Raw genomic sequence first — 17,387 nt, 5'->3', positions numbered from 1 at the left:
CAAGTTTAATTGTCATTGAACACGTGTACAGCTAAATGAAACCGCATCCCTTCAAGGTCAAGGTGCAAAGCACAGCACAAATAGTTATAACCATAGTTACATATAATTATGATAGCACATACAGTCACAAAATAATATTAGCACAAGCCCTGAGCTGCCTGGCCTGAAGATTTATAGTGTATGGGATGCTATCCTGGAGGCATGTTTCTGCAAGAACCCACACAGAGCAGCTAATCATTTCCAGCAACCACAGATGAAGACAATCCAATTTGTCTTCCAGGGCGTGAACAGTAGAGTGCAGCACCGGCGGGAGAGTCGGGCTACAGGTCTCAGTCCCCAGTCCAACGTGGATTGCAGCACACTCGCCACACGTCTCTTCTGTCCCACACCACCCCCTTCCCAGGTGGCTGTACCACACACTGCCTCGCAAGAGGGCATGGTCTGTGCCACAACCAACCCGGCCATCGGTCTTGCCAATGAACCAATGAACCACACTTGCAGTATTTTACATTACCAATGTTCGTCAAGGTCTTGCAATCGCACAAAAAAATATTGAATAGAAACATTTTCACCATTTGGTGGACCTGGAGAGGCTGCTACAACCAAGTGCTCTGCCATTTGACCGGAAGATCGTGTTCTTAAGGAGTGTGTAAAAGAGGAAACAGGTGGAGAAGTTTTGGGAAGGAATTCCCGAGTTTAGTGCAGCTGAAGGCACAACTCACTGTGTTGAAGCAATTAAACACAGTGAAGCAATTTTGGGATAAGCAAGAAACTGGAACTAAAGGGGACAAGAAACCTAAGGAAATTTAAATAGTCATTATCGAATGCTGAAACTATTTTTAACAACTTTATTTTCAGGTTAACTGAATGAGAACCAACTTCTTAATGCAGCGAATAAGCATGTTAATTTACTGCTGGAATCAGAATTAGATATTCTGTTTTCAACGTATGCACCAAACACAAAAAATTCTTGTATGTGTCTGCTTATTTTATGTAGTGAGTAAACGATGTACATACATTTTTTAATCAATGTTTAATTTCAAATGCTTCATTTTTGAAACATCTATTGTATGAATTTTATTTCTTATATTTCAGTATATATTGTCGCAACCAAAGTTGTGGGCCATTCAGGTAACCACTCTAATGATGAGGACTAAACTGGAGAAAAGTAATTCTCGGCGGATTGAGCTTGCAATGATGCAGACGCAGGTAGGACACTGCTTATATAAAGAACACCACTTATACAAATGTTTAGCAGCTTTTCGTATTGTAGGTGAGGAATCCTGATGTATTTTACATGAGGCTGCACAATGTATCAGCCCCATATCTTTTGTTTACATGGGGAGTGGAGAAACGGCAAGTATTCAAAGTGATCAATTTATGCTAAATAGTATCCTCAGTCATGACATGGTATGATAAGTCCCATTAAAACAGGAATTGCCAACCTCACCTTCAATATTTCTGAATAACGTTGGAAAGAAAACAGAAGTGCAGAGGAAGGGGATCAATCAGGTAGCTCTTTCAAAGTGATTCTGCCTGAAAGATCTCCATCAGCGTTGTAATAATGAAATTCCACCACTTGAAGGAAAAACTGCTTCCCCTCCAATGCTAATATACCTTTCCATCTTTGCAGCTCTGAGTAAGATTGATGGTTCAGCACCATATGAAGGACTACATAATAATATAGGTTTGAATGCAGTTTATAGCCACTTTCTGCCAGGAACTGAGTTAAGATGTCCAAAATAATTCTACCTGCATTTGTTGTAGAAGAGAATTTTATCTCATCATGCAGGATTGGAAGGCCGGGTCCTCGATGGCATTAATATAAACGTCTGTTGGCACCCAACAGCAAGTTTGCTCAACTACTAACAATGAATGGGGATTCTTGATATCCACCTCAAGTACTGTAACATGTTGAGAGGATTGAAGTTTAATAATGCAGTACTGCAATTAAATATCAGCCCAGATTATGGTTTTTTTTTGGGAGAGGCTTAGATTATTGAATTTCCACATTGGTTTGCAAAGTTCCCAAATCAGCACTAACTCCACTTCCCTGAGTACATGGTTAACAATTATTTTTCATACATTATTAAAAACAGAGTATCTGGTAACCTGTCTCTCAACAGCATGCAGGCTGTCTGCACCACTTACCTAAATAAAAAATGTACAAGTACTTCTTGCTGGCCTATTAATTTGTCTAAGACAAGTTGCATGTGGCTGCAGTAACGACATACCCTGACATTCAATTTTAATCTCCAAAGTCCTAATGCTAAATATTAAAAATTATTTGCATGGTACAAAGGAACTTGAGCTCATCATTTTGCTGATGGATCTACATTAACTATTAAAGTTCCAGTGAGTATCAAGCACTCTCGGAAATAATGAGATCTATAGGCTTCATGTTGGTGCTGTGTTGGCGCGTAGCCAAGTGGTTAAGGCGTTCATCTAGTGATCTGAAGGTCGCTAGTTCGAGCCTTGGCTGAGGCAGTATGTTGTGTCCTTAAGCAAAGCACTTAACCACACGTTGCTGTGCGATGACACCGGTGCCAAGCTGTATGGGTCCTAATGCCCTTCCCTTGGACAAGATCGGTGGCGTGGAGAGGGGAGACTTGCAGCATGAGCAACTTCCATACAACCTTGCCCAGGCCTGCGCCCTGGAAACCTTACAAGGCACAAATCCATGGTCTCACAAGACTAACGGATGCCTCTATGTTGGTGCCACAGAGAGATATGGTGATACTTAGAAGCAGAATGGCATTGTGCTCACAGCACAGATCTTCTATGGCAGGAGTTCCTAACCTTTTTTATGCCCCTGACCAATATCATTAAGCAAGTTCATTCCACAACTTGCTGTTCCTCTATCCTTTTTTTTTGTTCTACCAATTAAATCACATTTTCAGCTTTAGTTTCAAAATGCTGATAGTTGTTCTGGGAATCCTCGAATTTAACTGGTTGATTAGCTTGGGAAAATAGGCTGAATGCCTTTCACGCATGGTCTGACGCATGGAAATATTTGCTGAGGGACTGTGCAACCCAGCTAACAGAGGTTCTATCAGACATCTTCAACGTTTCTCTGGAACAATCCGCTGCCCCTGTAGGCTTCAAGGCAGCCACCATCACCTGGTGTCTAAGAGCTTGACATTTCCCTGCACATTAAAGTCTACTGCCCAGTGGCGCTGACCTCAACAATAATGAAGCTCTTTGAACAGCCGGTTGTGGATCGCATTAAATTCCATCTTCTTGCTACATTGGATACTTCCCAGTTCGCTTATCATTCAGATCAGTCCACTGATGATGCTGTAGCCTCTGCACTCCACTCTGTCCTGTTCCGCCTGGAAAATAGTGCCTCATACGCCAGATGCTGTTACTGACTTCAGCTTGGAGCTTAATACGATCCTCCTTCAGAAATTGGTACGTAAGCTATCCTCATTGGGTCTCAACTCCTCTCTTTGTAACTGGATCTTGGACTTCTTGACAGAAAGACTGTATTGGCAGCAACACTTCTAGCTCCATAATGCTGAGCACTGGCTGAGCAGTGGTGGGGGAAAGTGAAACTTGATTGCATGCATGCAGCTTCTGCTTGTCTTCTGATGGAACATGTGATGCACTGGAACAAGAAAGACAAATTTCCCAGAACTAACAGTTGGAGAATGTTTCAGTAATTAAATTATACAGGATATTTATCCTGGATGGACAAAGGGGTGTTTTATTTTTTACAAAAGGAATAAAAATTGCAGCATTGCAGATGTGCATTTGACTTTTTGAAAAAATATGCCTTGGACCAAATAACAATTTTTTTGGTCTAGAAATATATTCAACCAGCAAGTTGCATGAATATTTGTAGATTGTAATCATTTCCCAGATCTGTAGTTGTTTCTTGCTTGACCCTCTTCTTAAACTACTGAGTTAGCTTTCTTTCATGGTATGAAGTTGAAATAAAATACTGATAAAATAATATCACTGAATGTTGAAGCAATAGTGGTGATTCCTGGTATAGAAGTATTGCTATTTAATTGGAAACCACTAGTGTTGCAAATTCATTTTTTAGTGAATTGTCTTGTCGGCTTTTACTTACGTAGAAATATTAGTATCTGTGTGGTTGCCGAAAAGGTTTTGGTGACAACGACGTACATTCATTGCGGTCACGTCTCAGTGTCGCTGACAGTCTTGAATAAGACAGACTTTCATCTATACAGGATATAATGTCCCACTCAGACTCAGTTATTGTCTGTTGCCTCGTCCTGTACCATTTCATTTGGTTCTGCAAGGATCCAGACTGGTATGTTTGCTTTACCGCCAGGAAAGGCAAAATAGAAAGTCGGAATAGACAATTTATACCATCTGTAGATTTAAGGTTGATAGTGAGATTGGAAATTTATTTATATAGGGCTGCTTTAAAAATATGAATTATTTTTCTGAAGAGTTTCGTGGGGGAAGGGAAACTAGTGGCAAAGGACATCCCTAGGTACCTTGCCCAGCTTCCTCATTATACCAGTGCTTCACGTAAGTTGTCCTTGTCATGTTCAGGCTGGTACTGTCTACATTTTGATAATTGCATAGTATTTGCTAACCCATTATAAATCTGCTATGAAAAATAAGTAGTTGAATTGTCTTTGAGCACAATTAAACATATTTATTTTATTTAGAGATATAGGGCAGAACAGGCCCTTCCGGCCCTTTGAGCCGTGCAGCACAGCAACCTATCGATTTAACCGTAGCCTAATATGGGGCAATTTACAACCAATTAACCTACTATCTAGTACGTTCTGGGTGGAAACCAGAGCACCCAGAGGAAGCCCACGCACACGTGGGAAGGAACGAACAAACAATCAGCTCCAGTCAAGATGGTGCCTATGTATAACACTCCTTTGGTAGACATCTTCTGGATAGATCATGAAACCATGTATTTCACTTCTTTTATGTCTTTTACATGTGTTTTTGTCTTGAACATGACTCTGGAACTGTTGGTGCCTGTGATTTGCAGTTTGGAGATTGTTTGGGTGGCTCAGTGCTTGGCAGTCTTAGAGAGAATTCCTCGAGGCAGAGGTAGCATGCGCAAGCCTCGTAGCGAGCAGGCTGATGTTCGACTCCATTTCGCCGATTACAGCTCCCATTGTTCACTGATTAAGGTGATGAGGGAGATTGAAGCATTTTACCTGCCTTTTGATTGCTGGGGGAATCGCTCTGCTATCGGAGAGGAGAGACTGCTATTTGATTGCTGGGGGTTCCGTCTGCTGTCGGAGAGGGGAGAGGCTGCTGCTGTGTCCGGAGAATGTTACCCAGGTTTTCTGCGTTTTGGGTATGCACTTGGACGATAGACTTTTTCTTCAGTCTTATAGTTTTTCTTATATTCTGTGTTTATCACTCAATTTAAATGCTGGCCCAGCTAGTTGGAAGGCAGAGTGTTGGGTGAGGTTAAATTGCTCTGGACGCCAAGCTGATTTGGAGAGGTTGAGAATGGCTTCGGTAGTGAAATCCAGCGCCGTAGCAATTCGCCACAGCAGAGCTGGGTCCTAATGCGAGGTTCAGCTGGTCTGTGGGCTCTTCCTTCACAACAGCAAGGCTGTGAGATTGCCCCTGGCTGCTGTGCTTCATGTCTGCGAATTTTGCAGTGATTTGCCCCACTAATATGATGGACTGAATACTGAGTCTTTGGGCCTGCTCTGGGCTGCTCCGGGGATTTGAATCTATGGACTCAATTTGGTTCAGCATGTGTTGTTGTTGATCGCTTCTATTGTTTGCATGATATGTTTTGTGTTTTTTTTCCCTTTCTCTTAGTGTGCATTGTGGTTAGTCTTTTTTTTAATAGGGTTCTTTTAGTTTCCTTTCATTGCAACTGCCTGCAAGCAAACAAATCCCAAGTTTGTGTAATTTATACCTTTGATAAAAAATGCACTTTGAGTCTTTCTTGTTTTTTGTTTGCGAGGGATGGGGATTTGGGGGTCAATGCGCCTGTTTCATTTTTGTTTTTTTTTTGTGCAGGGAGGAGGGACTTGGGGGTTTGATTGTGCTGCTGTTCTTTTCTGTCTTGGTTTCGTGGCTGTCTGGAGAATAAGAATTTCAGAATTGTATACTTTGATAATGAATGAACAGAATTGAACTCTGCACTCCAATGATCTGAGCTGTAATAGTGTCATGTTAACTGTTACACTACCGTGGCACTATGTATAGGGAAAGCATAAGGTGAAGGTATGCACTGGTTAAATGTTTTCAAAATCAGGAGATGTAGGGATCTTGGTGAACAACAGTAATAGTACAAATAAAAATTAGATATCAGATTTTAGCTTTTGGATGGCGTCTGCGTGTACGTGCATGCATCCGTGATGATGTCTTTTTTTCCATGGCTTTTTACAAGGTGCAGAGCGAGAGAGAAAGAGACTGTGTGGTGCGCCACTCCTCACAGACATTTTCGCAGTATTTTTCCCTTTTATTTTACGAGGTCGAGTTGCGATCTCGACACTCAACCCAGCACAGATGGAAAGCGTGCTAGGGAGTGGACCCAACTGGTTTTGAACCCGGGAACCTCCGCTCCCGGGCCCGGCACCGATGTCATTGCGCCACCAGCGGGCTCGGTATTCACATTTTCATAAAAGTTAATGTGGAAAATGGCTGAATAGGAATACCTGAAATCAAAACGCCGAATGTCAGGAAAACTAAGCAGATTATGCTGAATTTCCAGAAAGAGAGGTAGTGAATGTTCAAGATTTGCTATCCTTTGTCAGAATTTGGATGGTAAAACATTAACTCTTTCCACAGATTCTAAAACATTGATTCTTTCCACACTTGCTATTTAACCTGCTGAGCTTTTCCAGCAATTTTTGTTTTCATTTCTGTATTTGGGGTATTGCCTTACAAATGTGGAAGATAGGAGCAGGAGTATGACAAGTTGTCCCTTTGAACCAACTCCATCACTGATTGCTATCATCCTTTCTCAATACTATATTCTTCTCTTCCATGCCTTTTTGATGGCTTCTACATCTATAAATTTATCTCCTTAAACGTATTCAGCATCTTCCCTCAGTAGTCCTTGCAAAAGCAAATTCCATAAATTCTCCTCCCTCTGAAATTAGCTAATCTCTTCTCATCTCAATCCTAAATCTCTTGCTGTGCAACCTGAGACTGTGACTCCTTGTTCTTGACACCTTGCATCAGATCTGTTTAACCCCCTTAGGATGTTGTAAGTTCCAGTTAGAACCTCTAATTCTTTTAAGGAAAAGTGAATAAACTCCTCGTTAATGTATTCTCTCCTCAGAGGCAGTCTTGATAAGCCAAAAATCAACCCAGTGAATCTTTGTTGTTGTTCTGCAATGAGGAACGTATTGTTTCTTGAATAAGGAGATCAAAGCTATACACATAAATTCTCTAGGTTTTGCTTCACAAAACTCTATATGATTGAAGCAAGATATCCTTGATACTGTGCTCAACTGCTTTTGAGGGTTGGCATACCAATTACTTGCTACGCATGCTAGATTTCTTTCCGTGGTGGCTGTACAACATTATTTAACTCTCTTTGTACATAAACACTTTTCTATTTTGCTTATTTCCCTGTCAGTGTGGACAGCTTGACATTTATCCATGTTATATTGATGGCTCAGTCACCTTGAAATTTCTTTGCGTCCTCATCATGTCAAAATCCCACCCATTTTAGTGTCATTGGCAAATTGTAAAATATTAGTCTCTGTTATTGAAGTCATTGCTATGTTATAAATAGCTGAGATCCCTTGTACTGTATTCTACTAGTTACCACTGCTACCCTGATGAAGATCACTGTATTCTTATCATGTTGCCTTTGTGTCCAACATTTTCAGTGCATGCCCGGGTGTTCTCCCCGTGCTATGCAGTCTGCGTTCTCCCAGCTGTTTTCTGTGGGACTTAGTCAAATGCTTTCTGAAAATTCAATTAATTACATGCACTGTTTTATCTTATCTATTCTCCCTATTACATTGCCAAAACATCTCCAGTACATTTTTCAAGCATTATTTCCATTCCAGAAATCCATTCTGACCATGGGGTATGCACAGTTTGCTTCACTGATCTCTTTCTTTTCTCAGAGCCCCAGCAATCAGACTTTTATCCTAACTCTAGTGCTGTCTGTATGGAGTTTGCACGTGCTGTGAATGTGTGGGTGCTCCCAAAAATATGGGTTTGTATGTTAATTGGCCACTTTAAATTATCTCTAGTATAGTTGAGTGGTGAATCAAGGAGGAAGTTGGTGGGGCAGCCAATCATAAACATGAGTAAGTCTGTAGAGGCTGGAAATCCAAAGCAACACACACAAAATGCTGGAGGAACTCAGCAGGTCAGGCAGCATCTATGGAGAGGAATAAACAGTCGACTTCTAGGCCAAGACCTTTCTTCAGGACTGTTATTGGGAAGGAGAAGAGAGTGAAGTGAGATTAGTGTAGGATCACAGTAAGTGGATGCTGAATGGTCAGTGTGGTCTTGGTGGGCTGGAGGTCCTGCTTCCGTGCTTTATGGCAGTACAACTATATTTGCAGAAGCGCGTACTGTGCACTTTTCTGTTCCCTAAAAATTTACTCTTGTACTTTATTTGTGGGGTCTCAGCCTATTTCCTTGTTCATATTTGGTGAAATCTAAATTGTTTGTAGTCCTCCAATTTGCTACTTTGTTTGGCAGTCTTGTATGAGTCTTTGATGCTAATGCTGTCTTTAACCACTGTTGGTCAATTTTCTGTAGTTTATTTGTACACCAATCAGGAATATATAAATTTTGTAATTCCTGGATTCATTCGTTAAGTATTGTTAGCTAGGGCCTTTTATAAAGCTCCTCAATCTATCTTTTGACAGTCCATGGTTTCCTTGTGTTTCAGATTAGGACACTAATTTTGGTTTGAACTACTTTACTTCCCATCTCAAGAATTCTTGTCATTTTATTTTCAATCTTTCCTAATGGACACTGCAGACAAGATAATCTACAAACGTGTACTAACCCGTTCTTATTGCACAGTACCAAGTCTAACATGGTCTGCTGATAAAAATGGACAAAAATAACTGCAAATGCTAGAAATCCGAAAAAAGATAGAAAATGGTGGAAACACTCAGGACTTCAGGCAGCGTCTGCAAAACAGTTAATATTACAGCTCTTAGAACTGAAGTAGTCTGTTGTCTGATTAACTGTTCAACATACTAGTCCAAAAAATCATCTTGTGCACACTCCAGGAATCCTTCTTCCAAAGTATTTTGCTGATCTGCTTTTTCAGCCTACATGTACGTTAAAGTCACCCACCATTACCCTTGCAACGTGCAACTTTAATTTCTTGTTTGATGTCCCCTATATTACCAATGCTGTTTCAACTGAGACAGCCCTCACCAGCATCTTATGTGTGTACTTCATACACTCAGATTTTATTCGGTACATCTGTACATCTGCGCATCTGCTTGTTAATGTGAATATCCAATCAGCAACCCACTGCATAAAAGCATGCAGACATGGTCAAGAGGTTCATTTGTTGTTCAGACCAAACAGCAGAATGGGGAAGGAATATGATCTGAATTGCCTTCACTGAGGAATGATTGTTGGTACCAGACCGGGTGGTTTGAGTTTCTCAAAAACTGCTGATTTCCTGGGATTTTTACGCACAGCAGACTCTAGAGTTAACAGATAGTGAAGACTTTGGAGAAGACAAAAAACATCCAGTGAGTGGCAGTTCTGTGGGTGCAAATGCCTTGCTAATGACAGAGGTCAGAGGAGAATGGCCAGTCTGGTTCAAGCTGGCAGGAAGGCGACAGTTACTCAAATAACGATGTGTTACAACAGTGGGTGCAGAAGAGCATTTCTGAATGCACAACAAATCGAACCTTGAAGTGTATGGGTTACAGCAACAGAAGACCACACTGAGGTCCACTCCTGTACCTAATAAAATGGCCACTGAGTGAGATTCTCACAGACTATTTTTCACATTTTCATTTTTTGAACTAATGTTTCTCAATATTGCGCAGTCTTGTTTCTTCACTAACAATGACTGCTTTTCCTTCCTACACATTGAATAGCTTTGGATATTTAACTTTCAGTCATCCTGCAACTATTTCTCAGTGATAATAATCATATCAGATCCATTTCCTCCTTTTTAAGCTTTGGATTAGACTTCCATCAAAACTGACTTTCCCAGGAATTCTTATCCACTTCTCAACAAGAAATTGCAGTTCACTACTAAATATAAAGTACAGAGTATTTTGCCAAGTTTCCTGAGGTATTCCTGTGAGGAACACTATCTGTTGCTAACAATCTAAGTGTGTCTAGTCTCCCACTTCCCACTAGTTTCTAACTAATATCAATTATTTTATATTTGTTTTTGCAAAAGAACTTTCTGTCCAATATCATACTGGTCAGGTTATTTAAACACTATGCTGCTGCCACTGTAGTTGCTTAATCTGCCAGAAATGCTTATAGACCAGTTAGGGGGCTAATCAATGAAGATACAAGGTGCTGCAGATGCTGGAATCTGGAGCAATAGACGATCTGCTGGAGGAGCTCAGCTAGTTGGACAGCGTCTGTGGGAGCAAACCAATTCTTGCCTGTTTAGGGAGCTAATCAAGTTTGAGTTGGCTCAGTGAGAGTATTCAAAGTCAGGAAGTTGTGATTTTAAACTTGGATTTACAGGGATCATGCAACTAGAGATGCTCTCCTTCAAGTAAGTTAAACCAGTGTCATGTCTTCTCGCCTCCAGTGTGGATGTTAAAGATCCTATGTTGTTTTGCATAGGAGAGTCACAGTCATAAAACATGGAAACAGCCTTGTCCATGCTGACCAGTGGACACCCATCCGTATTAAGTCCATCTTTCAGTACATGGCCCACAGCCTTCTATTCCTAGGCAATTCAGATGCTCATCTTAATATTTCTTAATTCTTTGATATTGTCAGTGACTCCACTTCCTCCATGCTCTCAAATACAGTATATTTCAGAAACACTGGGTGAGAAACAACCCACCCTAGATCCTGTGATAACTCTTTCTTTACCAAACATCTGTGCACTCTAGTTTTAATTACTTCTGATATGGAGTGCAGTGTAGAGTTCACACAGCAATCCCATTCTTTGCTAACCTCTTGCACTCCATGGTAGAGGTTTCCAACCTCAGGTCCACTGGCACTTTGGTTAATGCCAGGAAAAAGGTTGGGAACCCCCGCTCTTGTATCTTTCCATAACTGAAGTGCTCCATTCCAGACTCCACTGCACGTACTCAGGAACCTTTCTTACTGCGTGGCCAGCTTCCATCCCTTAACCACCATTACCAATCCAGATTTTCTTTTCTTTTTAGCTATGTTGCTGTTTGTGGAGCAGCATATATGTTAATTGGCCACTTTCCCCCCATCATAAATTGCACTAATTTTATGATTTATACTGAACCCCGCTTCTTAATCTGGAGACCTTTCATAAACAGATTTGATTTTCCTTTTGTCCTCAGTGAAGTAAAATTCATAGCTTTGGATTGTAACACTTGTGCTTTTAACTTCAGTCAAGAGAGTTAATAAACCTAAAACATTACTGATGGCTGAACCAGACTTCAGCTTGAATTCCGTCTGGATTGCGGGCAGGACAGTGTTAACTCCTCAACAGCAGTTTCTTTCTAAAGTAATCAGAAATTCATCTTGTGCAGGAAATTACTATTCCTTCCTTTTAGTTCCATTCCGTATACCGCTGCAGTGGAATGTAGGTTCTGCGATGTGAATGGCAAGAGTGACTTGCAACACATTTAGAGAAAAAAAAAGATTTTTTTCCTCCCCGAAGCTAAGCAATTAATTGTGTCCCTTGAGGCTTTGTTGCATACCATGGGACTGTCTAATCCAAAACGGAGACTGGCTAAGTGGGTACGGGTACATATTCTGCATTGTTATCACCTTATGGAAAAAAAAACCATGGACTTGCAGTAAGGTTGTTTCTGGGAAAGCGAGAACACTTCGTTTGAAAATGTGCTTTCCTCTATTTGAACTTGAAGAGCATCTGCAGAACTATAATTTGTTATAGTCCACATACAGTCTTTTTGCTTGGATTTATTAACAAGAGTTAGCTTTAGAAAGAAAATGACTGAAAATGAATTAGAAAGCCAGCATCTCAGAGGTGGTGAATGAGGGCAGCTGTAACACACCAGATGAAATCTGAGCAGCTGGTTAGACAGGATGGAGGGTCTGATATCACAACCATCCAGCTGTTTTTAGGCTCTGAATTCTCAGGAGCTATTTCCACTAGAGTGAGTTTTTAGAGGTAAGATGACAGTCCGTAACTTTTATCAGCTTTAGACCATGGAGTTGCAAATGTAGTGATGTAGTCTCTGTTGCTCTGTTCAGTACAAGAACACATCTTGTTTATTGGCTATTTTCTTCAGCACCTGTGATAAATATAACAACTCTCGACAGGGAATGAATGTCAAAGGTACTGTCAAGATACGTTTACAGTTCATCTTTGCATGACATGATCCTTAAAGAGATGGGTAAAGTGAAGGGCATTGGGATATACCCTTCCATATGTAGAGTATTGACTTGGTTGTTGGTCAAGGTGAATTGACTATCATGATAGGAAAAGAAAATGTGCTTTCCTTGTTGACGATGGCGGCAGCAGTCAGAGAACACTCTCAATTTTCTGCAGAACCAGAGCTTAGCACAGTGTTAGGAAGGAGTGATTAAAAATGTACCCAAAAACAAATGTTTAAAAAATGCTGTAGAAACAACATGAGCATTTTATTTATTTTCAATTCTCCTTTAATTTTTTTAGGTAACTTTTTTGTCCAAAAAAAAGCATTTTGAGTTTCAGTACCTTTGTGAGGATGGTTAAGAACAAAATAAAGCAGGCTACAGGTTGTTTATTGTTACAAGTCAGGGTCAAAGTTACAGGAAGCATTTAATTTTATTGGCTTCTGAAGCCAAGCGTCTGTGGATTTCTAAAAGTGTTCATGGCTGCTTAAGTAGCAGACAGCCATGCTGGCAGCCCATTACTGTCTTAGCTATAGACTCCATGGAAGCGTTGAGACAGTGGGAGTCAGCTCAGAACAGTTGCAGCTCATGACTGTTTTCCCAGTCTTAGCGGCATTCTTTCACTCCAACGTAGCAGTGGTTTGGTTACCATCCTCAGATATTCCTTGCGTCTACGTAGTAGTATTCAACTTTGAGTGCAAACGAGCTTGCAGACTTTCTTTCAGTGAGATACGAGAAAACACACTTTGTTCAGAATAGAGTTATAGAGTGAAGCCACACAGACCAAGGACTTTCAGTCCAGTCATGTCAGCACGTGCTCTAAAAGTGTCCAGCAATCAGTAATGTTTTAGGTTTATTAACTCTCTTGACTGAAGTTAAAAGCACAAGTGTTACAATCCAAAACTATGAATTTTACTTCACTGAGGACAAAAGGAAGATGAAGTCTGTTTATGAAAGGTCTCCAGATTAACAACTGGGGTTCAGCATAAATCATAAAATTAGTGCAATTTATGATAGGGAAAGTGGCCAATTAACATATATGCTGCTCCACAAACAGCAACATAGCTAAAAAGAAAAGAAAATCTGGATTGGTAATGGGGAAAATTCAGCCATTTCCGTACAACCTTGCAATTTTTTCCATTTGGCTATTGAAAGTTATTTGATGGACTTACTTCCTATATCCTTTGAGGCATCATACTCCACTTAGTTATAGTGGAGCAAAGCAAACTTCTGGAGTAACTCTGGGTTGAGCAGCAAAGCAGTGTTCAATATTGATGCAGGGTCACAGCCGGAAATGTCAAATATCTGTTTATCTCCTCAGGTGATGCTCAACCCTCTGGATTGCTCCACCAGTTTGTTTTGCTCCAGTTTCTAGCATTTGCATTGTCTTGTGCCACTTGTGGTAAACAGAGGCCCTACTTGTAGAGTGGCAGAACTGGATCCAAGTCAGAATCAGAATCAGGTTTATTATCACTGGCACATGTTCTGAAACTTGTTGTTTTGTGGCAGCGGTACAGTGCAAGACATTAAAAAGCTACTATAAGTTACAATAGATAAATAGCATTAAAGAGAAATTAGCGAGGTAATAGTGTTCATGGACTGTTAAGAAGCCTAATGGTGGAGGGGAAGAAGTCATTCCTAAAATGCGAGTGTTTGCCTTCAGGCTCCTCTACCACCTACCAAATGAGAATAATGAGAAGAGGGCATATCCCGTATGCTGAGGGTTTAATATTGGACACCATCCTCTTCAGGCACCACCTCTTGAAGATTTCCTCGATGTGGGCGGGGGGGGTTGCGCTTGTGATGTTGTTAGAACAGAGGAGCATAGAAAACCTACAGCACAATACAGGCCTTTTGGCCCACAATGCTGTGCTGAACATGTACTTACTTTAGAAATTACCTAGGGTTACCCATAACCCTCTATTTTTCTAAGCTCCATGTACCTATCCAGGAGTCTCTTAAAAGACCCTATCACATCTGCCTCCACCACCGTCACCGGCAGCCCATTCCACGCATTCACCACTCCCTGCATAAAAAAACTTACCCCTGACATCTCCTCTACCTACTTCCAAGCACCTTAAAACTGTGCCCTCTCATGTTAGCCATTTCAGCCCTGGGAAAAAGCCTCTGACTATCCACACGATCAATGCCTCTCATCATCTTATACACCTCAGTCAGGTCACCTGAGTCTACAACCCTCTGCAGCCTCTTTTGATCCTGCGTACTGAAGCTCCATACCTGGTGATGCAACTAGTCAGAATGTTCTTCCCAGTACATCTGTAGAAATTCGTAAGTCTTTGGTGCCAGAGCAAATCTCCTCAAGCTCTTAATGAAGTAGTGAATGAGCTGCTGGGTCCTCCTTCTTGATTACATCAATGAATGGGGCTCGAGGCAGATCCTTTGAAGTGTTGACACAGAGGGACATGAAGCTGTTCACCCTTTCCTCTCCTGACCCCTCAATGAGTATGTGTCTTCCTGACCTCCTTTACATGAAATCCATGATCAATTCCTTGGTCTTGATAATGTTAACTGTGATGTTGTTATTGCAACACCACTCAATGAGCCAATCTACCTCATTCCTCTACGTTTCCTCATCGCCATCTGAGATTTTGCTAGATGGAATCCCAGTGGGACTGTATTTTGGAGATGGTGACGGGAGATCTAATTTTCAAGGTAGTGATTGAAATTGATAAATGAGAGACCAGAGGCGAAGATCCTGAAATGGAGAATGAAGACCATGCATAAATATACTGGGAGGAATGACCTGCAATTGAGTCTATATTGATAAATAGAAAATATTCATTAATAAAGCAATGGGAGTTCAAGGCCAACATGTTCCCATAAGATTAGGACAATGTCTAAGAAACCCTAGATGCCAGTGAATATTGAGGGGTGTGGAAAAAATCAACAAAAGATGTGCCAGGAATAGAGAACAGAAAACCAGTGAGGCTGACAGGAATCCAGGAATGATAAGGTTCTACTAAATGAAGGAAGGTTAAGATAGGGCACAAGATATCACTGGTAGACAGATTAAGGAAAATCATAAAGCATTTTATGAGTTTGTTAAGCGCAAGAGGGTAAACAGGGAAATAGTAGGGGCCATTGGAGATCAATGGGACAATCTGTACATGGAGTAACATGGATGTAGATGAGATTAGAAATGAAGTTTTCTTATCTGTATTCATTGAGGAGAAGAGCACTGTAGTTGGAAATTCAGGAAAAAACTGAGATTCTGCAACAAGTTATCATTAAAAAGGAAGAATTAGATGTCTTAGCAAGCTTAAAGGTAGATATATATACAAGTCCTGAGGAGACGTATTCCAGGCTGCTATGGAATCAAGGGAGGAGAATTGCTAGGTTTCTGATGGACATCATTTTAAATCTTTGCTGGACACAGGTGACATGCCAAATAATTAGAAATTAGTGAATGTGATACCTTTATTCAAATAGGGCAGAAGGGATGTGCCTGGTAATTAGAGGCATGTGGGTCTAACATGAGTGATTGAAGAATTAATGGAAAGAACTCTGAAGGAGTAAGATTAATGTGAATTTTTAAAGGCAGCATTAATTAAAGACAGTCAGCATGTTGTTGTTAGGATAGAGATCTTGCCTTGAATAATTGGGAATGTATTGACAAGGATGGATGTGGTTAATGTAGTTTACGTAGACTCTGGTAATACTTTTAACACAGTCTCACATTTGAGACTGGTCTAAAAGTTTAGAACCTCTGGGATCCAGGGTAAATTGGATCTAAATTGGTTTTGGCAGAGGGGGATGATGGAAAGTTCTTTTTGTGATTGGTATCTCTGAACAACTGGTGTACCTCAAGGATCAGTATTGGCATTCTTCTTGTTATAATACATTAACAATTTGGGTATGATTGTAGGAGGAATCTTATTGAGAAGCAGAATACGCTCAATGGGCCATATGGCCTACTTCTATTCCTATTTAGTTTGTTCTTCAGAATCATCAGTAAGTCTGACACGAAAATAATTGTAGTCCATAATGGCCTTAAGCTGCAGATTGTATTGACAAGTTCTTGTGATGGGGAGCAAAATTATAGTCTTTCCATTGAGGGACTTGATTATTTTGTCAATGGATCAAGTGTCCTGGCTTCAACCAACCCTCATAGCAATCATTCTAGTTGTTGTTCACCTTTTATAAAGAATTACAACCTGGCAATTGTAAATGTAATCCACAGTCTCCCTGAGTCACTTTACCTAGGTTTGAGGTTTACACTATTCTGTCTGGTGTGTTAAATATCAAACTAATCCTATTGCTCTGCCTTCTTTTCGATGCCATTTCTTTTTCTGTTTCTTATATTTAGCTGGTCCTAAAGCAATAAACTCTGCTTCACTTATTTCAAGTGGCAAATGTCCAACAATCCCCGTTGTAAAAATAATACTACAGCCCCTCATTTTCTTAATCACAGTTTATGTTGATGACTTCTCATTTTAGGCTGCTAAACTGGAGGAAATGGGCCATATGCTGTGAAAACTCCTTGCATTTTAACTGATTAAATCTCCTTTTGGCACTTCTTCAGTGAAAATGATTGTTGAACATCAGGTCTCTCTTCCTGTCCTTAGTTTCATTGTGGCAAATTATCTTAAATATGGCTTCGTAGTAATCGATGCTTCTTTTCACAAACATGACCAGCTTATGGTCCTCTCTACTTACTTATTTTTGAACACTGGCATTTTCCCAATCATTGTGTTACCCCCAATTCCATATTTATTTTCCCATTTTTTACTACTTTGCCTATACTTCTAAATTGTGTCCTCTTTGCTTTGCCAAATCTGCATTTGTGTCAAATTTCGTGGTTGCATCTTTTGCATTCATTATGAAGAAAAATGGATCTAGAATTGACTCAATTTAATTTTATTCTGAGTAATATGTCAACAATCAACTTTCCTCTAAGCTGTTGTTTCATTGTATACCACATCTCTATATTTTATAAGAAG

At 40.4% G+C, this 17,387-nt stretch overlaps 1 protein-coding gene across 1 annotated transcript in view; it reads left to right on the top strand.

Annotated features, from left to right (window-relative positions):
• ttc27 (tetratricopeptide repeat domain 27) overlaps positions 1–17,387 on the top strand; it is a 286,736-nt gene that overhangs the window by 147,302 nt on the left and 122,047 nt on the right. The window contains exon 10 of the mRNA XM_072264878.1: positions 1,096–1,209. Within this exon, the coding sequence (XP_072120979.1) occupies positions 1,096–1,209 (114 nt within the window). The remainder of the gene's footprint in view (positions 1–1,095; positions 1,210–17,387) is intronic.

The sequence above is a fragment of the Mobula birostris genome, chromosome 8, assembly GCF_030028105.1.
Source record: "Mobula birostris isolate sMobBir1 chromosome 8, sMobBir1.hap1, whole genome shotgun sequence".
NCBI lineage: Eukaryota > Metazoa > Chordata > Chondrichthyes > Myliobatiformes > Myliobatidae > Mobula > Mobula birostris.
The sequence above is the reverse complement of the archived record's forward strand: the minus strand, read 5'-3'. Positions and strand labels throughout refer to the sequence as shown.